This window comes from Barbatula barbatula (genome assembly GCF_947034865.1).
Source record: "Barbatula barbatula genome assembly, chromosome: 8".
Classification (NCBI taxonomy): domain Eukaryota; kingdom Metazoa; phylum Chordata; class Actinopteri; order Cypriniformes; family Nemacheilidae; genus Barbatula; species Barbatula barbatula.
This window is the reverse complement of record NC_136771.1, coordinates 11,858,601-11,885,604: the sequence shown is the minus strand read 5'-3', so window position 1 is coordinate 11,885,604 and position 27,004 is coordinate 11,858,601. Positions and strand designations below refer to the sequence as shown.

General features: G+C 43.4%; 1 protein-coding gene across 3 annotated transcripts in view; it reads right to left on the bottom strand.

Annotated features, from left to right (window-relative positions):
- The window catches only part of znf827 (zinc finger protein 827), a 68,254-nt gene that overhangs the window by 24,271 nt on the left and 16,979 nt on the right, over nt 1-27,004 (bottom strand). For all 3 annotated transcript variants that reach the window (XM_079461882.1, XM_079461884.1, XM_079461883.1), the window contains exons 3-5: nt 25,468-25,640; nt 23,142-23,640; nt 8,244-8,471 (exon numbers count right to left, since the gene is read on the bottom strand). In XM_079461882.1, coding sequence (XP_079318008.1) covers nt 8,244-8,471; nt 23,142-23,640; nt 25,468-25,640 — 900 coding nt within the window. The remainder of the gene's footprint in view (nt 1-8,243; nt 8,472-23,141; nt 23,641-25,467; nt 25,641-27,004) is intronic.

The window sequence follows — 27,004 nt, the reverse complement described above, 5'->3', positions numbered from 1 at the left end:
AAATTCAAATCAACTTTGTTTCAGCGCATCTTATTAAAGGGTAAGTTCATCCCAAAATCTAATTTGAGTGAACTTTGTTAATCACCCACATGACGTTAAACATGTTTTAAGACCTCCTGGCGTCTTCGGAGCACAAATAAAGATATTTATGTGACATCCAAGAGATTTCCAGTTTTCCTAGACATAATGGTAATTGTTGTCGTCAAGGTCCGGAAAAGTACTAAAGACATCTTTAAATTGTTCCATCCACTCATAGTGGCTCAATAAAATTAATTTCTTTTTGAAGCGACGACTTTGTGCGAAAAACAAAATCCAATCGATAAATTCTCCTCTGGCAGTCAAGAAGTGCAACTCTGTGTTTATAAGCAGACACACATTGTATAAAATCTTATCTTCGCATAATGTCTGATATTTTCGATATTGAGCAAGACTTGCGTTTTGTGCCCAACCGAATGTGCATGCGTCGAAGTGCTCACAGTGAATGGCCTCACAGACTGACAAAACAGAGGAGAATATATGTGATGCGATCTGGGAAAACCTGTCGGATGTCGCGCAGAGACGTTTTCAGGAATATCAAAAATAGAAAGTAAATTTTTGGTCAAAATGGTTTTTTCATTAAAATATTATTCCCTAACCTAACTCTGAAAATATCGTGGCAAAATGTACTTGTTTATAGCTGAAAAATTGCGATTTATATTGCTATAGCTGATGTTTAAGGAAATGCCGGCGGAGCAGCAAAAAATCACCCATAACTAACCTCTTTACACTATAAAGAGAGTTCACCTATCAAAGTAAATCACTGAATGAAGGACTATCAATGCACATTTCCCACCATTCCTGTGTAAACTAAGGCATGCAAAGTTTCGTGAGATGGTGGAGCTCACCGTCTGGAGCACCGGGAGTTATTCCCGGTCTGCTGCTCATGTGAGCCGCCTTCAGGGGATGATCAAAAGTTCAGACACTCTTCCCATGATAAACAATGTAAAACTTGATTCACTACCTACTAGTTGTTGTCCGTAATGTATGCTTGTGTCCTTGCGTAGTGATAGAGCTCTTAGCACTCCTGACAGAGCTCTCGTTCTTTAAGTGTGCCCGGCACAGTTTTCCTAACTTGTATACATCATTTTATTGACTTCAACACTAGGAAATAGTTTTTATCAAATAGTTATTTAGGGCAAGACTTTTTCCACTGTAAAGTGACTTTTACTTGTGATACTTTTATTTTCATATGGTATCCAAAACTGTAATATGTAAATTTTCACTGTGTGTTGGGTTTTCCCAGATCCCAGAATTTCCCAGAATTAATTGAGCCACTATGAACAGATGGACCAATTTAACAATGTCTTTAGTACTTTTCTGGACCTTGACAACAACTATAACCATGTTGTTTAGGAGGCCTGGAAATCTCGAACATGTCAACTAAATATCTTGTTTTGTGACCTGCCGGCTAAAGTGTTCAAGTGTTCTGAGCTCATATAGCCTCGTGGTTAGCGCACCAACATATAACACTCCCCTATCTTCACCCCAAGCTTTCCTGCCAGCTCTCCATTGTACTCTGTCACTAAAAAAAGCAAGAAAAAGCCACCAAGAAATAAATACATAAAAATCTGAAGAACAAAGACGGCAAATCAGAGATCTGTGTAAATGACCCTTTTGGGTAAAAAATCTCTAAAAAGTAAATCAAAACTCCATCAAAAACATCATTGCTCATCTAATATAAAGTCTGCGTGAACCAGCATTAGCAATCAACTTTACTTCAGTATTGTGAAGCGAAATAGCGAATGGGGAAAATTAGACTGCTTGTTTTTTTCCCACTACAAATTTGTATGATGTAGAAAAGTAGGCGTTTAAAGGAATAGTTCACCCAAAATGAAATTTTAAACCTGTATGACTTTCTTCCGCAGAACACAATAGTAGATATTTTGAACAATGTTGGTAACCTTTCACTTGAATTGGCTTTGTGTCTGTACAACAGAAGTTAATGGGTACCGCCGTTGTTTTATAAATATCTTCTTTTGTATTGTAGAAGTAAGTCATAAAGGTTTTAAATAACAAATAACTTTGGGTGAATTATCCCTTTAATTTAGAAATGAAGCCGGCAGCAGACTAACATATGGAGGGGTGGGGTTTGTGATGTTCTACCCAAGCCGTCAATTTTACGTCATAAAATGATTTGTCCAGATCATGGTTTGTCCAACCAATTTTTGTCGATTGACTTGCACGGCTGACCACAAAAATAATGTAGAAACAAAGTAAGTAGGATTAACTTTCATGGGGCCTTTAAAAACTTTAGACTTAATTCATCCTTTTCTAATCAACTAAAATTGCAGTTCTATGCCAGTGGATATTTTACAAGACTGGGATCTAATTTGGTTCCCTTTCACTGACTTGATAAACTTAACCACAAAGCGGTAGTGAAGCCATTTCTGTGTTTCTATAGAAACGTTGCTTATAAATATATCTCGAAACAGAAATGCAGTAATTTTGATAACTTAATTTATTGTTGAGAAATAAACAACACAGACACACACGTATACATATTTGTGTCACTTTAACTTCGAAAATTAAAATTTTTGTCTGTGTTATTATATTATAACAATATCTCAAAGGCAACATGGTGAATGACCACAAACTTCATCACTCTCCATTAGACAATGGAGGCATGAATCAACCATCATTCCCAAAGCATCAATTTGGCATACTAAACACTCGGACAGCCTGAGAGCATTAGTCATTCAACGCATGCAAACCCACCACGTCACGTGCCCTTCGATGCACTGTACATTAGCCTGAGAATATGAATCCAGAGGTGAGATGGAGACAAAGGGAATTGATGTGCAGAAAAATGAGGAAGAGAAATAAAAGACAAAAGGCCACAGACACACACAACCACAGTAAATTACGACTGTCACACCTCTTCTCATCACAGAATCCTGTTTTGAACACAAATCTTTGCAGTGATGACATCATTTTAAAGCTTGTATGGCATTTATGTTTTTGTTACTGCATTTAAATGTACACAATGCAAGATTTTTAGAGTGGCAACCACAAGACTTGAGAAACAGGAAACAACAGTATATGAGAGTCAGGCACAGGGAACAAAAAGCTAGAGGTGAAGAGAAAGAAAGAAAGAGGGACATGTAAAGTCGGAGGACGAGGATAGAAAACAAGGTTGTCATTCTGCACTACGTCTACTCTGGCCCGACAGAAAAGATGACCCGCTTAGACACGAGGTGAAGAGTTCAGGCACTTCAAAGAGGTCCAGTGCAACCGCAGCCCACAAAGAGACAAGGGAGAGCTGATCCCAGACCAGCGTCCGAACAGCCTCTCAATAATTCAGCACATCATGATGCAACGCTCACCTCAGCCAGCGAGACAGAATCAGCGCTCCACATGCCCCTGAACAGGCTACAGTGGTGTTGCTGGATTCGTACACGGAGAGAATTGTCAAATGGCCAGGCAAGCTTGAACGGTTGTTTCATTTGATGTGGAGCGGTACGTACACCCTAGATGGTGAAGACTGCCCTTTTGCAGGTCGTAAAATACATGTTGTGAGGGTAATGTTTTAAATCGGGGATGGGTGAGGATGGGCATTTGCTTTAAGAAAGCTGGAGAAAGCTGTTGGGGTCCTATTCATGTCAACTAAAAGCAGTGGTGACCGCCTACGTTTTGAGATGCTCAAGACGTTTTGAATCCCCATCGGAAACTATACTTCAGAAAGTGTAGTTATGGCAGCTATCATAGAGCAATATCTGTTTTGCAATGTATAACTCTCCCGAAGAAGTTTTGAACTCATTCAAAACTATCAAAGCACCACGCCTGTAGAAAATAGAATTATACAAACATTTTGAAACAATTGTTGTTGGAAATATGCCAACAATAAGTAAGCAGCTCTCTTCATGATGCAAAATGAACAAGTCCTATTTTTTGTACAGACTGCAATATTTCTGTATGAATGAACATCTTTCGTCACTGTGCAATGTACAAAAATGTTTACCACAAAAATATGTGAAAAATATGTCAAATAACATTCCCTAAATTACTGTCACATTTCACTGATTTTATTTCTCACTTTTTTATGAAAAGTTCCATTTTAATTCATTTCTGCTTTTGTGATACTGTGATTGTCATACCATGATCAGTCTATGTAGTGCTGTAGGAAGTTGAGTGGATGCTTTCAGCTCTGAAGGAGAGGTCTAGCCATGAAATTTAACATTGACCAGGCAATTATAAATCAATGAGAGATTAAAGGGGTGGTTTCATGGAATTTCACTTTTTCAATTTTAGACTGGAGGGGAGGGACTTCATAGAACCAGGAACCCAACAGCCTGTTTTCTCATAATTGATGGTGTGGAATTCAGGTGAAATATATACAATATAAATAATTTTTTGGAAAATCAAAACATCCACACCTATGTTGAGCACATCATAAACATGATGAAGACTGAAAAAAGGCAAGAAAGGATCCCTTTAATCTGGCGTTAAAACCGACCAATAATATAATCTTCGGAACGAGTGGGCTTTGCTTTTCGCTAAGGACCCAAGATCACAAGTCATGGTTCAGTATTTGTGTAAAACGCCCATGACAGACTGTCCAACAAATACTGGCACTGATCAAAGCTCCAAGCCATGAGCACTTTAATCTGTGTTGAGATATAAATAGTTTAACTATTAAAATCTTCTTCAGACCCTTCTGATTTGTCCATTCTGTTCCCCTATTTCTGTTTTTTAACAGGTCACTGTTCTCCATTTTAAAGACCATTAAAAACCATTGCTGTTCATCCACTGACAACAGAAATTGTTACCAAAGTAATCTCTTAAAAAATTTATTACAGTATGATTACGGGAGGTGTGATTTCTAAGGTCATGGCCACTCAGCAGCCTAGCACAGCTTTCCTGGGTCATGCTGCCTTACTCCAAAGCTGACGTCTCTAATAGGCTTTGGGTTTAATAACAAAGGCAAAGAACCTGGCTGAAAAAGAGGTAGAGTTGACCAGATCAAGAAACAATCCTCATGGGAAAATGTGCAGTTAGACATATCTCATCCGCAGGGACAAAGACAGGTTGCGTGGTGAAGGATGAAAGGAAGGCGGTCCTCTTTAGGTGCGCCGTGTTCCGCGATGCAATGCACTGCATCAGGGTCCATCTGTTGAAGCCCAGGAACCATCAGTGCGGAGGGACCAACACAGCAGTGGTAATTAGCCCCAGGATGCAAACAGCTACCATCAAACAGATGCAGGGAAGTCGACACATTGTTAACTGGTTTGATGGGGGGTGACCTACTTTGAATCGAGTGATGCAATCATGCACCACCTCAAAACAGTGAAACCAAATAAGCTACAGTAATTTCTTAAATTGATGAAAATTATGTCATCACTCAGCCTCTTAGATGTTTTGAGGAATGTTGGTAACCAAACAAAGGGACAGAATGATGCCTTGCACCATGCAGAGTTCAAACCAGAAACCCTTCAGCTATTTGTTCTGTGACTTTTTCCCCTAACCCACACAACCACCATTGCATTTCATGTAGAGCCATACTTCCCTCAAGAACAAGCCAAGACACCCAGGTTAGAGTCAGATGGAGGCAACCTTCCCCCAACTAACCTCCCAAGACTGCGCCTCTGCATCACATGCGTACACACAAAGGACCTCAGACAATGTCATTGTTTCCATGGCACTGATCCCCAGTCTGCAGCTAGCCGAGCGCAGATTTTTAGATCCACTTGGTTGCATGTCTGCATGCCACCGTGGTCGCGCTGAGATGGATCTGCGAGACCATGTCGTGTAAAACTGCTTCACAGCTTGACAACAAACAGGCTAATTGGTCCCTGTTCCTAGCCTCAGGAGACGAGGAGAGAGTGAGGCTGAGGAAACACATCCTAAAGGTGGGGTATGTGGGAAAGACGCTCTGGAGCGTTCTGATGTGGGAAGTCACCGAGACCCTTCATTGAGCTTTACACAAACACACACACACACACAAAGACAGCGTGAGCAAAGTGTACTCCTTTGCCCCCGTCTCGCTACTTAAGATACTCGTATGTGCAACCATGTCAGAATGTCTTCTAGTTCAGTACCTCCCAAAAGGTAGACAAACCTCAAGAGGTTCCCGAGCGAGTTCTAGGGAATACTGTACTTTCAAGATTACGGTTTTGTTTTGTAAACCTATGAAACAAAAATGATGGCTGTCAAAAAGGGATTAAAGTTTACAAATCATGTGTTTACTTATAGGGCGCCGTTCCTATAGCTAGCTTTAATGATAATACTAACGTACTGAAAATCACTTCACTGTTGTTAATTGTTCCATCTGGATTTGTTACTTATAAATACATTTGCTGTTTATTTCTCTGATAAGGTTACTGCATAGCTGGCCCCAGAACTATAAAAACCTGTAAAAGTTCAGGTGTCTCCTTAGTGTTTTTCAACCAAAGTATCAGTTGCTTTAGTTTAAAACTCAATCATTATAATAATATGCACTTAATAATATTCAACATTATAAGTTTAATGAAACAGGTGTATGATTTGGTGTTAATGAAAGACTTGCTGATTGGACTGTGGGGGTAAACAAAAAACAGATCGCTGCTTACACCTGCTGCTCGCAACCAATGGCTCACTTCACCCCTCCTTTTCGAAGCACTACAGTGGCTGACGCAGGACTAAGATCGTCACATTTTCACTGCTTTCCGGAAGGAGCTAACGTGTTAACGAAAGTTTGAGCGTTTATTGCTACTGTAAAAACAACATGGCACATTCCATGTAAGGGGACCCGGGGTGTATGTATGTACACTTGAATTTGAAAAATATATATTTCTAAGTAATCTTAGTGAAGTAACCATATTAGGTTAGCTGTTAAATTCAGTTGCAACCGTACTCGCACTTTCAGCTTGCGATCAGATTGCCAAATACTTGATGTGAACCGGACCTCGCTCTCCGAGGAAACGTGACCTGGGGCTGTGCAGTAAAGGAAGCACATGTGTTAAGACCGGCTCGCTCTCTGAGCATCTGAGTCACGCTGAAGTGTAAGGCATGGTGGGGAGGGTACAGCAGCAGCTGGTGTGTGGAGCCCGTCAACTACACTGCTTTAGTGTGAATCACTTCCCATCATCCTCTGTAATAGACTACTCTAAATCTCTTTCTCTGACAAGTAATTTTTTCACTCTTTTGGGGTTTGTTTCTCTCACAGGCTATTATCTATTATTACCTTGCAACCACATCTAAATTCTCACCCCTATGATCTCACAATTAGTGTGTCGGGGCAAGATATATAGGGCGAATTTATGGTTATTAAAATGTGAAATTTTTATTTCATTTTCTTCGGAGCTGTGGTCTAGGGGTTTATATGGTCATACGTGTTGAGCTGTGGTGCTCATGCAAGTGTGTAAGCTTGACTCTCATGTTCTCCTCTCCTTTATCTTATTTCAGTATAACCATTTACTGACTGGTGACAGTTTTTGATAAGCTCTTACTAAATGCCAACCACGTTTAAATGCATATGCACATTTTAAACAAAGTGTACATTCAAGATTACCCAGTCTTGAACTTTTTTATTTTCCCTTGTATTATAGAGATCAGATAAAGATTGGACCAGCACCTCGACAGAGCAATCAATGGGTTTATTTTGGCAAAGGGCTGCCTGAGATAAAAAAGTGCATTGACTGAACAACATGAAAAGGAATTGACCCTCTTCCTTCAGCCCACAACACAAGTGATTGCTTGGGTAGGAAAAAATAAGCATTAAAGAAAAAAGCAGGAAGGAAGACAAACAAGACAGAAAATCAGTGACTGTCAGATTTTTACCAGATCGCCATGGGTTTTCTGCCCCAGAACTCTGCAAATTGGAGCACCTGTCATTCACAAACCTCTACACATGCAGCATCATCGACTTTTAAATATTTATACTCATTTGATTACTCTTTTCTTTCTTTAATAACTTATTTAAATCTATTCCACTGTGTTTCACAGATTCCTCACTAAAGTAAGCCCAGAAAATCCAGGAAAAATGAGCAAATCAAAAAGAGCTTTTAAACGCCTTGACACTAGAGCATTGTGAAAAGTCTAAATATGTTCTTTTTTGATGAAAGAAATGCAGACACTAATAACACACTTTCCAACAGACAAACACACCCACTCGCTCAATCGTCCAGTTCTTGCATTTCCTTAATAGCATACTAGATACAAACACAGAGAAAGCACGCTTTGAACGTAGAAACGCATGTAAGCACATGCACCAAAATACATCTGCTGACCTGAAAGCTTCATAAGCAGTTCAGAAGCCACTTTGACGTTGATGTCCTGGTTGAGTATGCTGTTCTTGCCTAACAGGGGGCTGCCTTCCTCCTGTGGCTTTGTGACCGGTGGGGCCCCATCCTGGCAAAAGCTGAAGCTGGGTCCCCTCTGAGAGCTCAGGGGCTCGTCAGCCTGGGGTTCCTCCTTAACACAGAACAGACCCTTTAGGGCCTCCTTCTGGTTCGCTGCTGCAGGGTAAAAGAAACAGAAAAGGGGTTATCCACTATTTTTGGCTCTCGTGTTTTGTGGTGGCTTGGCGGACATGTTCATCCATATGTGATAAATCAGTCATATGATTATCATCCTAAGACATATCCAGCCCTCTGCTATAGGTCTCTAATCTCACACAACATGCTTGCATGGAGTTTAAATACGTGCAAGATTTAGAAGCTATCCTGGAGAAGAAAATCTATGCATAATTTGCCTTCACTGATGATGAATTTGTTTAGCAGTCTCGCTTTGAGGATGAAGCGGCAATAAGCTTAATTGTCTTTTCAGTTTTCGTTGAGATGAGTTTGAGAATTGACTGAAAGACCAGCGGGATCTTTTTATGGGAAGTGATTTCCAATGTTATGAAAGAGAGGGACCATGTTCTCTCTGAATCTGCTGTGATGCTGTTACAGTGTATTTATGTCTGTAATTAGACATAAATGATCAGTGGTGTTGTATTTTCCCAGCATTATAAAACTAACACTGCCCATTTCGAGGATGAAGATGAAAGTAAGAGAGCTTTCTTTTCTCACTCATCATGCAGTAAAAATGGGCCATTTCTAATCAGGCTCCAATGAATAATTAATATTAAGACATGGCGCCTCTTCCTATCAGTGCCAGAAAAAGAAGGCTCTATTGGCTTTTTTAACACCCGCGCACACACGTTTGTTTTTTTCCGATAACATCGGGAACTTCTTATGGATTTAAAATTGTCTCTTACAAAAACAAACAGTAATTGTAATTGTAAAGAGATGTAAATAGAAATACTGTAGATAAATAAATGAATGACAGAATATATGTTAGTATAATGCATGGTAATATTGCAATTTTTCTCAATACGATGTACATTGATGAAATATTGTTATTGGATTGTCAACCAGAAGCTGTCAATTGTTTAAAATCAAATTGAGTAAATGCATAGTATTAATACAATATCAGAAATCCTCCTTAATATCATGATTACTTTCGCTTGGTTATTTACAAAAAACAACAAAACATAAAGCTCCACTCATATTGTCACTCGGACAAAAGCAGATTCTACTAAAATGCGCAAATGAGTCTGTACAAATAATTGCAATTAACCCGTCCGAATTACAAATGGCCATTTCCAATTACAAATGCTGCTGATATCTGCATCACATCTTCTCCTACGCTTATGTCAGTCTTTTCCAAGCATATGCCTACCCATCCTTCCCCCTGCCGCCCTCACCCCCGACTCCTCCTTTCATGTCTCTTACAGATCAGCAACGATCACTCACTCCTCCGTCTCTACCACAGCCCCCCAGCAGCGATCTGATCTCCCCTCTGCCCGAAAACCATGTGCGTACACCATCCACCGCAGAGCTCACCCTTCCCATCAATCTGCGTGAACCAACCGCCGCCCACTCCGATGACTCTGATTAATGGTGACGTGTTTCCTAAACAGCACTGAAGATCCAGGTTAGGGGACTGGACGCGGCTACCCGAGATAAAGAGCGCAAGGAGATATTCGGAGGGCTTGTGACCTCCACATGAAGAGTTCAGGCGGAGAACGAGGTGGTGTACGTGGGGGCGCCGGCTGGAAATGTCACCAGTCAGATGTCAGCGGACGGACTTTGCGTAGCCCGGTCAGCACCTGGAAGGGCATCCTCTAATTAAGAGCGTGTCGGGTCGCGTGTCCTATCAGACAGGGACAGGGCGTGTGGAACACGCACAAGCGCCCTCTCTTTCGAAGACGCGTGGAAAAGTACAAGCTCGAGACACGAGCGCGAAGATACAGAGTCACACCACTCCGGTGACCTTTCGGTTTGTCGCTAAAAATAGAGCAAAATTTCCATTCGAATTCATGTTACAGTGAGCACTGAATAATTTATCAGCTTAATCCTCAAGCCAAGTTTGTTTTTTTCCTCATAAATCTCAAACGGCTCCAAAATACCAAAATTAAACTCACCGAAAATGAGCGCTTTCTGTTTACTGACTGCTTCATTAGACTTTCATAAAGGAGTAATCCCGAGTGCCTATCTTGATCTTTCCAATTCCGTTGTGTCATCACATCACCTTAAGCACAATATTTGCTAATAAAAGTCTGTCACATGGAAGTCTTGCACTTTCATATTTCATTCACTCACCCTCATGTTATTCCAAACCTGTATGACCGTCTTTCTGTTGTTCCCTAATAAACATATTGGAAAAAGTTGTGAACTCCGTTTATGACGTTTTTATTCTGCTTTTGATTCTATTTTAAAACACAAGCGATTCGGCGCCCCATTCACAGTAATTGCATTGCCCAGAGTGACCAACACAATCTTGCTCTTTCTCTGTGTTCAACAAAACAAGTAAATTTAGTAAATGATGACACAATTATAATTTTGGATTTTGAATAATTCCTTCAACAGTTCACCAAACATCTGCCAACTCTCTCACTCGCTGTCTCCATTCTCTCTCCTTCTATTTCTGAGGCTGGCCTCAAGCTCCCGGTCAGTGTAACATCAACACTGAGGTCTATCTCTGCTCTCACCGGTGAGGCTGTCATCTGCCTATGCTGTCACCTGGCCTCCGTTTTTTTTGCCTCCGCCTCCTGTCCTCCTCTCCGCGGGCTGATTCGTCACTCTGTTGGGCTCTTGTCCAGTACGCTGTCACCTCGCAGTCTGCTGCCTCTGCCCACTATTGGACCACTTCATTAGCTTTCCACCTCTGTCACACAGCTCTGCTCTCGGCTTTGACAACTGGTCACCGCTCCCGCCAAGGATGGCTTAACGTGGCAGGTTAAGGGCCAACAACAGCCAACGGTTCGCTACGGTAGGCAGGCTTTGCTACAGGAAGCAGCAAGTGTGGAGATACACATCGCTGGATGCGGGAGTGGGGCTGCTCAAAAGAGCTGCATGGCCACTGTCAGAATTGACAAAACTTAATTTGAAAAATCATGGTGGACACTAGAAAGAGCAAATGAACGGAAGGTGGAGGATGGGGATATCGCTCCTCACCAATTTTAACAGCTCCGTCAATTGTACGAGCCAATTAACTGCCCAGGACCACAGTCACACCCTGTGTCAGTTTGTCACAAAAAAAGACAAAATGTGTGAACTGTTATTACTGAATTAGGTACGGCAAGCATGTGCAGGGGCCTGCATTTCAAAGAGCTTCCCTGGGCTTTCATCTCCAAATCAAAATGTGTATCGCAACTGGATGGCTGACAGTTGTGTCAGCGTGGAGGAAAATCAAAGCGGATTGGTCTAAAACTCAGAGGAGAACCAGGCAGTCCAAAGAAATGATAGGCCAATTATGTCAGAGGTCAGGGAGAGTTCACCCCATGCCTATGTGAGGATGTGTGTTTCGCCTGGGGAACTCTAAAAGCACTGGTCTGCGATGTTTCACTTCATCTCCACCTTCTAGTTCTCTAATTTCCATCCCATTTTTGCTTTTTTGTTACTCGTTGTTGAAGGTCTAACTCTCCTTAGTTTACTCAAGGTGGGTGTTTGTCAAACCAATAACAGAACACCTCAATCACTTGTATGTGCAAAATCAGGGCCTTATATATTTATAGATCACGCCATAGGACACAATTATGGTTTATTTGTCAACTACCTCCCAAATTAACTATACTTTTACTATACAAACCATCTGTTTTGGTTTGATTTGTTGTGAAACCAAATTTACTACGGTGTCAGCAAGTAACCATAAAGTATTATTTGATATTTGTATTTCAACGATCTTGTATGATTTTTGTAGTAGAACAATGGTTATACAAATGGTAATTAAATTTGGCTATTCAATTACAATCCCCACAAAAAAATACAGATTAACATAAAAATGGCAAGATTGCTCACTGTAAGCGATTTAAAAAAATTTTTATTCCTATTGTATTATTCACAATAGTTTTATAAGAGGGGGCAGTATTTTAAATGAGATAAATGCAACATTTAGAGAGTTTCTGCACACTTATACACAACACTCTGTCCAAGAATTCTTGCCTCTTAATTCATCCTATTTAAAGATTGGGTTCACAAAAAATATGAATATTCAACTAGTCAACTATCCATACCATATTCCTTAATCTTAATATTAAAAGGTCTTCTTCTCTAGTAGAGCATCCATTAACACATGCTTGTCTCTTGGTGTCTTGAAATTCCTTGCTGCTGTCTTGAACACAGCAAAACATTTCAGCTGTCTATCAATTCCAGGTTGATGTTGCTGAGGCACCTTTCTAATCCTCTGGGACTCAAACCCGCTTGTTTAGGAGTGTAGGAACATGGTGCCATGGGGCAACGAAGGGGCAGCAGCATGTTGATCGTGGAATCTGTATGCTCCACCAAGATGGAGATGGAGTTAACTAAGATGGAACAGTCCCTACGCGTCCAAGCAAGAGGTCACGCGATGGAGCTGAGGGCGCTAATCATTTCCAATTACGGATTTCTTTTTAATAATGAATTATGCATGAATTTTTAATTAATCTAATGTTCTGAAGGTTTTCCATTTCCCTGCGCAGAGATCTCAATCTAATTATGCTGCATTAAGCGCAGGAGCAGCGACCCTGTTGCAGACCTTTTGGGCAACCCCTGGTCAGCCCTCTCGCATCCATCTTGTTGATGTCTCACAATTACCTTTACTTTCTGAAATAACAACATGCATCTAATAGTCTGCAGTTTTGTTTTTGTTTATGTGAACAACCGAAGATTTGTACTTTGTATTTTATCAGCCAAACTGTGTGCAAATTCATCAGTCAACACCATTGCAAAGTATTTTCTGTTTAAATTTGTTTTCAAAAATTGTCTTTGTTAAATTGCAAAGTTCGAAACCACCCACAGCAGTTCTTGGCCACCATTGACTAACATATTATAATAAATAGCTTTATAAATGTTCTTGTTCTGTTAAAGATATTTTGAAGAAAGTACGAAAGCAACCAGTTCTGGGGCACTTTGACTACCATTGTAATTGTTTCTACCATGGTAGAGGCCAAAAACTGTTTGGTTACAAGCATCCTTCCAAATATCCTTCTTTGTGTTCATAAGAACCAAGAAATGTATGCAGATTTAGACTAACTCGAGGGTGAGTAAATGATGACAGATTTGTTTGGGGTGAACTGTCCCTTTAATACAAACCGTTTCAGCGTGATTATGATATCACCTGAATGTTTACTGACTCTTGATTCCTCTGAAATATTACACAAAATCTGGACCTTATTTATCTGTTAAGGTTCATACAATGTATGGATTAATATTAGACTCCTGCAAAACATGGCTTCAACAAGGACTACATTATCAATAAGTCACTGACGCTAGTGTTCTATTGGACATTTTTATGGCATCTTTAAATATGCATTTAAAATAAACTGAACAGAACTCTAAAAATCAAGGTCTGACAGTCTTAGGAAGCAGGATGGTATAGTATGGCTATAATAAACAGGCTCTCAATGGCAGAGCTATAACTGAGGTTAAATATAAATCATGCAGAAACTCTGTCCTGGAGGATCTTGGCTCCGGCAAGACGAATTCTATCGCCTTTGCCAATCCCTAATTATACTACCAACTCGGTCATTCTAAATACAAGTAATTGGATGAATTAAATTGGTTTACGTAATCTTGCATCTTTTGTTTTTTTTAAGAAAATTGTGGTTTAACCTTTAAGCATTGTGATATATTCTCTGAAAATACGGATGGATGCATTACATGGCTGTACATTTACTTTTTTTAACATAGCACAGAGGTTTAAAGTTATGTAGCACAGGCAAAAGAGTTGTAGGGCAGATCATCAAATGATGCAAACGCATCGGGGGTGAAAAAAGGTGACGAGATGATGTGAGACCCCCCCCAACGCTATCTATACAGAATATAGTCATAGTTTATTATAGTTATATAAATAACTATTACAATCATTATTACAATTTGTATTTCATATTATTCAGTGCACATAATCAGAATAGTCCAGGGTCTGACCATTGAAGAGTTTATTTGCAAAACCAGATAACCGTTTTTATTAATTTTCAAAAATCATGTTTTTATTGTGTTATCGTGTTTTCACTGTGTAACATATCTGTATTTTTTTAGTTAATATTACACAAATAAAATAACCCAACTGTTTAAATGATATTACTCGGAATGCACAATAAAAAATAATGAACAAAAACGGAGTTATCTGTTTTTGCAAATTAATGAACACTTCACATTTACTTGAAGGTGCTCAATTCACACAACAGCTTACAGTCACAGATCTAGTCTAAACGTGAATGAACGGTCAAACTCATTTACTATTTGCACAGCATTCCTGTAACCAAAGTGACAGATTTAAAATGTTATTTCTACACAAGAGGTTGTGTTTTAACAACAACATTAGGTGTGGTACTATCTGCAAAGTTGTACTAAAAACCAAACGCAACACTCACATGCGTACAGTATGTTGTACAAGAGAACAGGGTATTGTTCTTGATTTTTGAAAATTAAACTTGTATACTATCACATACTATAGCGCAGCTATTGTGTAGATAGATCGGCGGTGCAAAACATTAGAAGCAGTTTGCCATCAGCTCCATGCACTCATTAGCACGTTTAACGTTACAGGGAGCGACGGGTGACAGACAACTAGTTGTCCAGTACGATTCCTTTTACACATCGGGGCTTCTCCATAAATGCGGTGATAGCGGTTGTCACAGTGTGTTAACGCACTCACCCCATATTATGTTTCTTGGGACTGCTTCATTCCTTCAAGGCAAACAAACCAGCCTTTACCTGTTGCTTAATGATGGTTGTGTTGAAGTAAGTCAGAAATAATCTTATATTATAAGATATCATAACCTGCAAACTGGCTAGTGATTTGACATCGTTACCACAACATCTGGACATGATTCTCATAATTTCATTTACTGCGATCCTGTCCAAAGACTCGCAGACCCCCTCGCAGATTAAAAACTCATCAGATCTACATGAATCCACACAATGACTCAGTGAATTTCGCTGAAAAGTTGGCATCCCTGCCCCACTGGGGAACCAGAACAGTTCTTGATGCATAAATGATGTTTTATTAACAAAGTTCGGGAGGAACCTAAGCATATAAATCAGCCCGATGTTCCATCAGCAGTAATCACCTATCAGCCGAGCACGCTATCTCTACTTAATTATCTAGGCTGGTTCACCATCAGCAATCACCTATCAGCCGAGCACGTAATCTCTACTTAATGATCTAGGCTGGTTCACCATCAGCAATCACCGTATCTACCCTATCAGCTCCTGCAAGCTCTATCATAAATAGACAAACAATCTTACCTGTTGCATCTTGTCAGATAAGCATCGTCAAGTTTCGCCACTATGTCAGAGTCTCCCGTGGTCTCTAAAGTAGCAAACGTTCCAGATCCTTCGGTGCCATCATGCGCACCCCAGCTTTCCAGCTCAGGGTCGGATTATACGGACTATTTCCAAGCTTCGCCGCGGGGCCGCCATCCCCGCCGCTCTGAGCGGCGTGCATCTAAGAGGAAGGGTTCGTCATCGCTCCCACCGGCACGATCTCCACCTCATTCACCGGCGTCATCATACGCCTCTGCGCTCCCCAAGATATCTGCATGCAGCAAGTGGACGATCCAGAGCCTTCGTCTGGCCCTTGCCAACGCGGACGTCCCATTCAGCAGGCGGATGTCGAAACTAGAGCTCTACACCCTTTACGTGTCGTCCCAGGCTGACGTCCCCTCGATGAGGTTGGCACGATCGGCTGTCAATAAGGAGCCAGGCTCGGCTCGGGGTCCCGTCTATTCCAGGCACGGGCAATCTACCTCCGCGGCTCGGCTAGGCCTCCCTCACTCGAGCCGACGCAGCAAGCCTTCGGCAAGTCTTGGAAGCGTTCAGGTCATGCTAGAAGCCACGGATATCCCGATCGAGCACCTCCGGCAGCCCGCGGCATATCAGCTCAACGCGTGGGACAGCACAGCGACTGTAGATGACCGCCCCGTACAGGCTGGCCGGCAACTCTCAGGAGCCCTGGCTCACCCATACGTCTCAGGCGTGAGGCTGCCTCCGGTGGGAATACAACCGCTGGTCTCTGGACCACTTTTCTTTGGCGCCGTCGCTAGCGCAAGCTTGTCTCCGTTACACATACAAACGCCCGACATTAGATTCGCCTTGCCCGCCCCGGGCTCTTGGCTCCCCAGTGCGAGCCTGCCTCCGCTGGGGACACAAGCGCTGGTCTCCGGACCGCAGTTCTTCGCTTCCGCCGCTAGCGCGAGCATGTCTCCGTTAGATGCACAAGCGGACGCCATTAGATTCGCCTTGCCCGCCCCGGGCTCTTGGCTCCCCAGTGCGAGGCTGCCTCCGCTGGGGACACAAGCTCTGGTCTCCGGACCGCAGTTCTTCGCTTCCGCCGCTAGCGCGAGCATGTCTCCGTTAGCTGCACAAGCGGACGCCATTAGATTCGCCTTGCCCGCCCCGGGCTCATGGCTCCCCAGTGCGAGGCTGCCTCCGCTGGGGACACAAGCGCTGGTCTCCGTACCACAATTCCTTGACACCGCTACCACCGCTACCCCGAGCCTATCTCTGTTAGACGCACAAGCGGCCGCCACTAGATTCGCTTTTCCCGCCCCTGGATCTTGGCCCGCGGCGCCGGAATTGATTTCTGGGGTGAGGCTGCCTCCGTTAGAGTCACAGGCCTCAGTCCCTGGGCCTCATATCTCCGGCGCCGCTGCCAACGCTAGCACGAGCTTGTCGCCGCACAACGCGCAAACGACTGCCATTCTCTCTCTTCAACAGGCACGCCCCACGTTTTCATTGGCCACAGCCGCTGCGATGCCAGCGCCTCCACACGTGCATGTGATGGAACCTCCACCAGTCTCCAGCAACATCAGAGCGCAGATTTTGGCAGAAGTCCAGGCTGCTGGCGCTCGAAGCGGACCCCAGGCCTATTCCTGTACAACCTTATCCGGAGTTGATCTTCCAGTGAATCACCCACTGCAAACGCTTCTCGATGCCTCTCTCAATTCCATAACTAAGGCAGTTTCCCCCAGGACCCTGCAATCATACCTCACGGCGTGGAGAAGCTTCAGATCATTTCACCAGGCTTTCAGCATTCCCTTCCCAGAATTTTCTCTCCTCACAATTACCTCATACATCTCATTTCTCAACACCGCAAAAAACCTTCAGGCCAGCTCCATCAGAGGTTACCTCAGCGGACTCCAGTTCTTCCATAAATTGATTTTCAACTCCCCGTCACCGGCCATAGCAAGCTCCCAAACATCAATGGTTATCCAAGGCATACGAAGATCCCAACCCGCCCGTCAGGACGCTAGGAGGCCCATTACCTTGGAGATTCTCACCAAATGCATCTCCACCCTCCGCAAGGGATATCACTCCACACATGTTGCCCGCACACTTGACGCCATGTTCACATTGGCGTTCTTCGGCTTTCTACGATGCTCAGAGATCACCACCACATCCAAATTCGACCCTTCAGTTCACCCCACCATGAATGACCTCCAGGTGCTGGATTCGGAGACGATTTCTTACTCGATTAAGCAAAGTAAGACTGACCAGATCAGGAGAGGTCATTTCGTCTACGTGTTCAACATCAATTCACCGATTCAGCCATATCGAACCCTCCTAGCCTACCTTCGCTACAGACAACCCCGGTCAGCGGCCTTATCGGATCCCCTCTTCGTCGACGACTCTAATCGCCCGGCCTCACGCTTCTGGTTTCAGAAGCACCTCAAAGCCGTCCTGCTCCAATCTGGCATCCCAGCAGACAACTTTTCCGGTCACTCCTTCCGCATAGGCGCAGCTACCACAGCCACCCAAAAGGGCCTATCCCAGCCGCAGATCCAAGCCCTAGGCCGTTGGTCATCAGAGGCTTTTAGAAGCTACATCCGGACAGACTTGTCGCTCCTCAGGGAAGCCCAGCAAACACTCCTTGCCCGTATCATCTGATAGTCTCGGATGTTAGTTCAAACCTCAGCCACTTTGACTCATGATTCCTTGAAGATCGCATCACCTTCGGACCAATCGACTCAAGCAGGCGTCGCATTAACAAGTTACCAGTTGTCCAGCTTTGACACCCGGGAACACCTTCGGAGGAGATGGTTCTCACATCTGGGGCTCGGCTGAGCCAGTCTTCTTTGCTGAAGGCGGCACCACAATACAGTTTGTTAACAAGGCAGCCAGCGCTTCCATCTCACGACGTTGTTCTCAAAGTCTCGAAGACTGCACCACTCGCCCAACCGGCCCCGCAGGGGTCCTAGCCTCCAACAAGTGCTCCGTAGCAGTAGGCACCACCAGCAATGAAGCCAGTATCGCAGCAGCGACCGCCCCCGCAGGGGCCCGAGCTTCCAACAAGTGTTCTGTAGCAGCAGGCACCACCAGCAATGAAGCCAGTATCGCAGCAGCGACCGCCCCCGCAGGGGCCCGAGCTTCCAACAAGTGCTCTGTAGCAGCAGGCACCACCATCAATGAAGCCAGTATCGCAGCAGCGACCGCCCCCGCAGGGGCCCGAGCTTCCAACAAGTGCTCTGTAGCAGCAGGCACCACCAGCAATGAAGCCAGTATCGCAGCAGCGACCGCCCCCGCAGGGGCCCGAGCTTCCAACAAGTGCTCTGTAGCAGCAGGCACCACCAGCAATGAAGCCAGTATCGCAGCAGCGACCGCCCCCGCAGGGGCCCGAGCTTCCAACAAGTGGTCTGTAGCAGCAGGCACCACCAGCAATGAAGCCAGTATCGCAGCAGCGACCGCCCCCGCAGGGGCCCGAGCTTCCAACAAGTGCTCTGTAGCAGCAGGCACCACCATCAATGAAGCCAGTATCGCAGCAGCGACCGCCCCCGCAGGGGCCCGAGCTTCCAACAAGTGCTCTGTAGCAGCAGGCACCACCAGCAATGAAGCCAGTATCGCAGCAGCGACCGCCCCCGCAGGGGCCCGAGCTTCCAACAAGTGTTCTGTAGCAGCAGGCACCACCAGCAATGAAGCCAGTATCGCAGCAGCGACCGCCCCCGCAGGGGCCCGAGCTTCCAACAAGTGCTCTGTAGCAGCAGGCACCACCAGCGTGCATTGGTCACGCAACGCGCATTGGTCGCACAAGGGTCACACTCGTGCATTGGTCACGAAACGCGCATTGGTCGCACAAGGGTCACACTCGTGCATTGGTCACGCAACGCGCATTGGTCGCACAAGGGTCACACTCGTGCATTGGTCACGCAACGCGCATTGGTCGCACAAGGGTCACACTCGTGCATTGGTCACGAAACGCGCATTGGTCGCACAAGGGTCACACTCGTGCATTGGTCACGCAACGGGCATTGGTAGCACAAGGGTCACACTCGTGCATTGGTCACGCAACGGGCATTGGTCGCACAAGGGTCACACTCGTGCATTGGTCACGAAACGCGCATCGGTCGCACAAGGGTCACACTCGTGCATTGGTCACGCAACGCGCATTGGTCGCACAAGGGTCACACTCGTGCATTGGTCACGAAACGCGCATTGGTCGCACAAGGGTCGACCGCCCCCGCAGGGGCCCCGAGCTTCCAACAAGTGCTCTGTAGCAGCAGACACTACTAGCAATGAGGTAAGTATCACAGCAGCATCTGCCCCCGCAGGGGCCCGAGCTTCCAACAAGTGCTCTGTAGCAGCAGACACTACTAGCAATGAGGTTAGTATCACAGCAGCAACTGCCCCCGCAGGGGCCCGAGCTTCCAACAAGTGCTCTGTAGCAGCAGACACTACTAGCAATGAGGTTAGTATCACAGCAGCAACTGCCCCCGCAGGGGCCCGAGCTTCCAACAAAGCTCTGTAGCAGCAGACACTACTAGCCATGAGGTCAGTATCGCAGCAGCGATAGCCCTAACAGGCCCTCATCCTTTCGTTTATTAAAATTCAGGTTGTACCTCCGTAACGCACAGCATGGCATTTGGGGGGGTGTATGCGTACTTCGGCGGTTGTCCAGCTTTATTTGCATTTGGGGGGTGTGTTCTGGGCTCGAGCCGGTTCCGAGCCCGGAGCACTTGCTCTGAGCAGGGTAGAGTGCTCCGGGTTCGGATAGATCCGGCGGCGCCCACTCCCTGCACAACACGCCAAATACGCATAACCTTCATTCCCATGCTTTACCATCTATCCCAACAAGGAGCTGTTTATTAGCGAGGGCGAACTCGTGAAATGATGTTTTATTAACAAAGTTCGGGAGGAACCTAAGCATATAAATCAGCCCGATGTTCCATCAGCAGTAATCACCTATCAGCCGAGCACGCTATCTCTACTTAATTATCTAGGCTGGTTCACCATCAGCAATCACCTATCAGCCGAGCACGTAATCTCTACTTAATGATCTAGGCTGGTTCACCATCAGCAATCACCGTATCTACCCTATCAGCTCCTGCAAGCTCTATCATAAATAGACAAACAATCTTACCTGTTGCATCTTGTCAGATAAGCATCCCTCCTCCACCCCAGCTCCTCTCATTTTTCTAAAGTCCCGCAGGACCCCCGGGGGGGTGTGTTCTGGGCTCGAGCCGGTTCCGAGCCCGGAGCACTTGCTCTGAGCAGGGTAGAGTGCTCCGGGTTCGGATAGATCCGGCGGGCTCGGAGCCCACTCCCTGCACAACACGCCAAATACGCATAACCTTCATTCCCATGCTTTACCATCTATCCCAACAAGGAGCTGTTTATTAGCGAGGGCGAACTCGTGAACAGGATTAAACTAAAATGATACGATAGATACAGGCAGATATGGAGGAGTTGGGGATGGAGGTGGGTTTTGAGTGTGGCACGATTAAGTTGCTGATAAGGAGCAAGAAAGGCAACTTTAATAGGATGCAGTCTAGTATGTATTGTGTGACTATTGGTTAACGTTGATTAGCAGCACCTGATGCGATCTCATATGAGCTGCCAGAACAGATGCTACGCTTGATTTCTGTCAGGACAACTGTCGTCAAATATAAAATCAATCGTAATTTTAAGGTTGCCGGAATGAAACTGTTCTGGGTAAACTCTCCGCCTGTCCATACAGCCTAGCATGTGTGTAACGGGAGGGCATAAATACATGTCCCCAAAACAAAATGATTGCCACCAAAACAAAATCATTCCCCCAAACAAATTAGCAAGTCAGAGCATTAAGAACATGCCAAATTATTCAGACAACTGGGTTAAACTAGCTGTAGAGCTCGCAGGGGAAGCATACAGCCTGTAGCAAATTTCACGCGTTGCATGAGCAAGTTGTTAACTAGCCGAATGGGTCAAACTAGCAGTAAGCTGGCAGGGGAAGCATACACCCTGTAGAAAATTTCACGAGTTGCATGAGCAAGTTGTTAACTAGCCGAATGGGTCAAACTAGCAGTAAGCTGGCAGGGGAAGCATACACCCTGTAGAAAATTTCACGAGTTGTGTGAGCAAGTTGTTAAAGCGCCGAATGGGTTAAACTACCAGTAAAACTGGTAGGGGTAGCATACACCCTGCAAAAAATAAAAAACATTCTAGTCGTGGCCTCATGGTTAGACTTGGACTTGTAACCCAAACGTTGCTTCGATCCTCAGTACCAGCAGGGACTGTAGTGGGGGAAATAAATGATTAGCACTCTCCTCCACCTTCAATACCACAGCTGAGGTGAGTCCCTTGAGCAAGGCACCGATCCCCCAACTGCTCCCCGGGCACTGCAGCACTGGCTGCTCACTGCTCTGGGTGTGTGTTCACAGTGTATGTGTTACTCATTGCTGTGTGTGTGCACTTGGATGGGTAAAATGCAGAGCACAAATTCTGAGTATGGAACACCATTCTTGACCACGTCACTTCACTTGTTTTCAGAAAGTTCCAACTTGCAGTTTACATGGAAACAAAAATGGCGGCGTTTTCAGTCCCTAAAACTAAAACACTGTTTCCGTGTAAATGGACAGCCAAAATGCATAATTTATTTTGTGTAAAAGGCCTCTAAAACAAAGTAAAATAGTGGTGCGCCATTGATTAATGTCAAACACGAACAAGCACAATGACAAATGTGCTTCACACAAACAAGCAGCTCTGTTCCATGCACCTGCCAAACTGTATCGCAAGCGTCCTACACTGGTAAAATTCTTTATTTCTTTAATTATTTCGTTATTTTAAGTCGCACTGTACAGCCATGTATGGTAATAATTCTAACGACTTTTGTAATGATTGTTGTTGTTGTGTGCAACAGGAGTTTATGGCCAAAGAAAGACATGCCATCTATTTATTGTCTTTGTAGTATTTGAGACAAGTGTTTCTCTCTCATTACACTTAATTCAGACCCCAAGCTCACAACTAAAAGGTAAGCTAAAACATAATTTATTTTGTCGCAGCACTGTAAATTAAGTGTCACCACAGGAAACACTATTTAATATGCTGTTCCTTGTGCAGACTGCCAGGCATATTAAAAGGTTAAAGGGATACTTACCATTAAAATGAAAATTCTTTCATAATTCAGTCACCCTCATGTGATTCCAAACATTTATGACTCCGCTGAACACCAAATAAGACAATAATAACTTTGGCTTGACTTGTGATGGACACAAAACCACTGAAATATTTCCCAAAATATCTTCTTTTGTGTGCCCCCGTGGAGAGTCATAAACAGATTTCGAACGACATGATGCTGAATTAATGTTGACAGAGTTGTTCTTTTCATGTGAACTGTCTCTGTAACAACCAAACATTATGAGAACCTTTTGGTTCCATATAAAAAAACATGCTATATCCCAACCCTACCTGAGAGCTTTATTAGGAGGTCTGTAGCCGTCTTGGTGGTGATGTCTGGGCTGAAGAGCGAGGCAGCTGTTGGTCCAGGGCCTGCTGGACTGGACTTGAGACCAGATAGATCCAGAGAACTATTGCTGCTACTGGGCCGTTCCCTACACAGGGCGAAGGGAGACATCACAGACACATCCCTCTCCTGGGGTTCCTCCTTAATCTGGACGTGGTTTGAGGGTTCTCCAGGGGAGGCCAGCAGACGTCCATCAGGCTGGCTCAGTGAGGGAGACGTGGAAGCATCTGTGTTCATGAACTGATCGCCAGCAGCACCACCATCCCCCATAAGCAAGCCCTCGCTCTCTTCTGTGTCGGTGCCGGGTTCATCTTTGACTTTGAGGTCGGTACGAGGGAAGTGCTGATGGCAACGCATGTGCAGCTTGAGGCTAAAGTGGCGAGAGGATGTGAAGGGGCAGAGTTCACACTGGAAGGTCTCCCCGCGGTCCTGGTGCTGATGGACCTGAGAAGATCAGAAATTTAATCAGATGACAAATAGGCATATCAAAGATGAATCCTAATATTCTCTCACAGGGTAGCAATCTTAAAAACAAAAAGATTACGATTACAGCTGACACAATTGAATATTATTGTTTTATGTGTTTTGAAGAAACTATAACAAATCACAGATATGTAAATTAAGTACTTAAATGGCTTGGCCATTTTGTTTGCAGGCATATCAGTTCTGATGAGTATGTTTTCAACAGTCTGATACATGTTTTGTTTTGTTTCACACTTTGTTTCACTGTGCCAAACGAAATTGAGTTTAAAGAAATATCACCTAAACAACAAGTAAGGGATAATCCACAGCATTAAATGGTTTAAATGTACACCTTCCAGACAATCAGAATTGAGTTCAATATAAAAATATTATTTTAAATCATTTCATATTTTATACATGTAGTTTTATTGGCATAAATTCTAGACCAGGGGTCTCCAACGTGGTGCGTGCGGCTTAACAAATAAAAGCTGCACATGAATGACGCTCGGGACAATACCAATCCAGCGAGTGCTGCATCATCATGAAAGTTGATCATTTGCATGTTTTTAAGCTTTGCCAAAGTAAATATATTCAAGTGCACAAATATGTAAAAGAAAACTTAATTTGATGTGCGTCATATCACACAAAACACAAAGACACACATAAAAAGCACATAAAACATATGCGCTAAATTGAGTCTGATCATTATAAAGCGTACAAGAATATATGCACAATTAAATATGATAGAAACACATTTACTGAAAAAATTCCTCGACGCGCATCCGAAAATGAATGTGCCTTTCCTCAATTGATGGCATAACTGGACTAACCAACAGTCGGCTCTCGTTGTACACCATCTGGAATGCTGTTAAAATGCTCAGCCAAAGTCTGACAAGAAAGTGGTTAGCTATTACCTCCTATAACAGACCTATACAGCTGCATTCCTTAATAGGTAGACACGGTCACCTCCGAAAGCCACGTGTTTATTGTGTTCCATCTGTGCACTCTGACAAGAGTGCAAATTATTTATAATAAATAGCCTTTTTGATTAAATAAGACAACCTACAGTTGAACCTAAAGAAACCTAAATTTTCCTTAGTGATATTGGGGGCCAGATTATGAAGAAGGTACGTTTTTGTTGTCTTTTGTTGAGTGACTGGATGGAAACAGTGCTTAATAGCAAATGTTTGTGTAGGCTAATTCTGTACGTTACCAGCCTGAAAAAGTTTGGAGACCCCTGTTCTAGACCATAAGACAACATACATTGAATGGACACACCGTGACAAAACTAGAAGGTTCCCTTTGTGATCAGCAAGTCACAAACACAGATCTAGTTTAAAGAAAAGATTGTTTGTGTAGTGTGCAGTTTCATTATTAATAGCCGAAGTGTTTGAGAGAGTACAGAGCTATGCAAATTCTACATTTCAGTTTTTTTTCTATGAACCGGGATGCTGACATAATATCTTCTGCACTGGTGCATAATTAATAAATTGATCCACACTAAAAATAAACAAATAAAAATGATAAACTGTAAAAAACTCTCTGTTAAAAAAAACGTCCTCTCTCTCTGTAAACGGAAAGACAAGATGGATTGATGGTGACCCTTTGAATTGTAACAGAAGCAACAAATTCTATTATTCCATTGTTTAAAATCAGTCTAAATAGTCAAAAATCATGATTTGAGTAATACAATCCTGTAGCCCTACTTTCTATAAATTAATTTTTTCATTTGTGATTCTCAGATGGAATTATCTACATATCGATGTTATGAATTCTGGTGTGTGTGTCTTGCTTAGTGACTGGGGTCACCTTCATGTGGGACTTCAGATTGTCTTTACGAGCACATCGAAAGGGACAGAGGGGACACTGGTGGCTTTTCAAGCCTGTGTGGATCACCATGTGCCTCTTCCAGTAGCTCTTTCTCTTGATCACCAGACCGCATACTGGGCACTGAAAGGGTTTCCCTCCATCCTCAGGAGAACCTGGAAGGAAAAATACTTATTGATCAGATTCTGTATAACACTGAGAGCTTGTGGTGAGAAGTTTATGCTAAATATTTAAAACCAAATGTTATGATTGCTATCATGATGGATATACATTTTTAATGACTGTGATTTTTATATGCAAAGCCCTGATCAGAGATGCTAGAGCTAGACTATTAGAAACGATTGATTGATATATGAGAGTTTAAAGATGAGGAGACAAGACAATTGAAGAATAATTACAAATTCCACAGAAATCTGATATTTGGACACAAGTAAAACACCTTTGTTCATTTATGCCAATATACCAGATTTCTCTAAGGGGTGGCAGAAGTTGTTATTTCTTTTAATAATGCAGCAGTCTTTTAGTTATAAGAATCCATTACCTTTTAGATTGTATTGTTGATTTGACATGTTTTTTGAAGATTTATGTATTTGCATATTTATGTAGTATGTCTAATACCAGGACAAAAAGTAGCTGCACCTGGAAGGGTTACCAAGATTTTTAGACATATAACATTATGCTTTTTTAAAACAACGAAAATTAGCTGATGCATCAGCATGAGGTGCAAATATAGTTTTAATATAAACTAGTAGAAGGACAAAGACACTTAAATATTATACGTGCTTTGGGAAAGCAGTAACACGTAGGCTAAACAGCCTTTTACTCATGTCACCTTTGCATCTATTCGTGTGAATGAGATAAACATTGTGAGGCACGATTATGCCGATCAATGCCAAAGACCCTTCTCACAAAGGAAGCCAAACACAAGGATGTTTTTAGTAAGCCGATTATTGTTGTTGGCTCCATATCCGGTGTCCATTAGAGCTTAATTGGTCTTATTAGAAGCTGGCATGATTGCATTACAAATTCTACGAGGGCCTGTCAGGATGGCTTCATAAGTATTCCAGTCGTGTTCCTCGAAAAACATCTGGTAATCAGTGTTTGGTGAAATTACCGCGCTCAGGCATTCATTGACCCGGGGTGTAAAACTTCGAGACTGCCTATTTGCAACAATAAACCACCATCTGTGGCTCAACCTCTCCCGGCAAAGGGATCACTGTGGAAACTGCTCGTGACGTACAATGACTGAAGGTCTTTGGTATCAAGGGAAGGAAACGCGAGCTGTTAGCTCCTTTCGTAATTTTTCTGCCTGCTTTATAATGGACAAATATTTTTGTGGCGACCATCTTTCTAGCCAGGTGAAACTCAATTGGGATTTTAAATCAGTAATTTTATTTGGTATTTGGGCGATACATTTAAAAACCAAGCAATATCACACGAACAAGAGTGCTGTTACAGACTTTTAGGTCGTTTTTGGTTTTTTAAATCCCAGCCTTTCAAAACAATTTAAACTCTATTT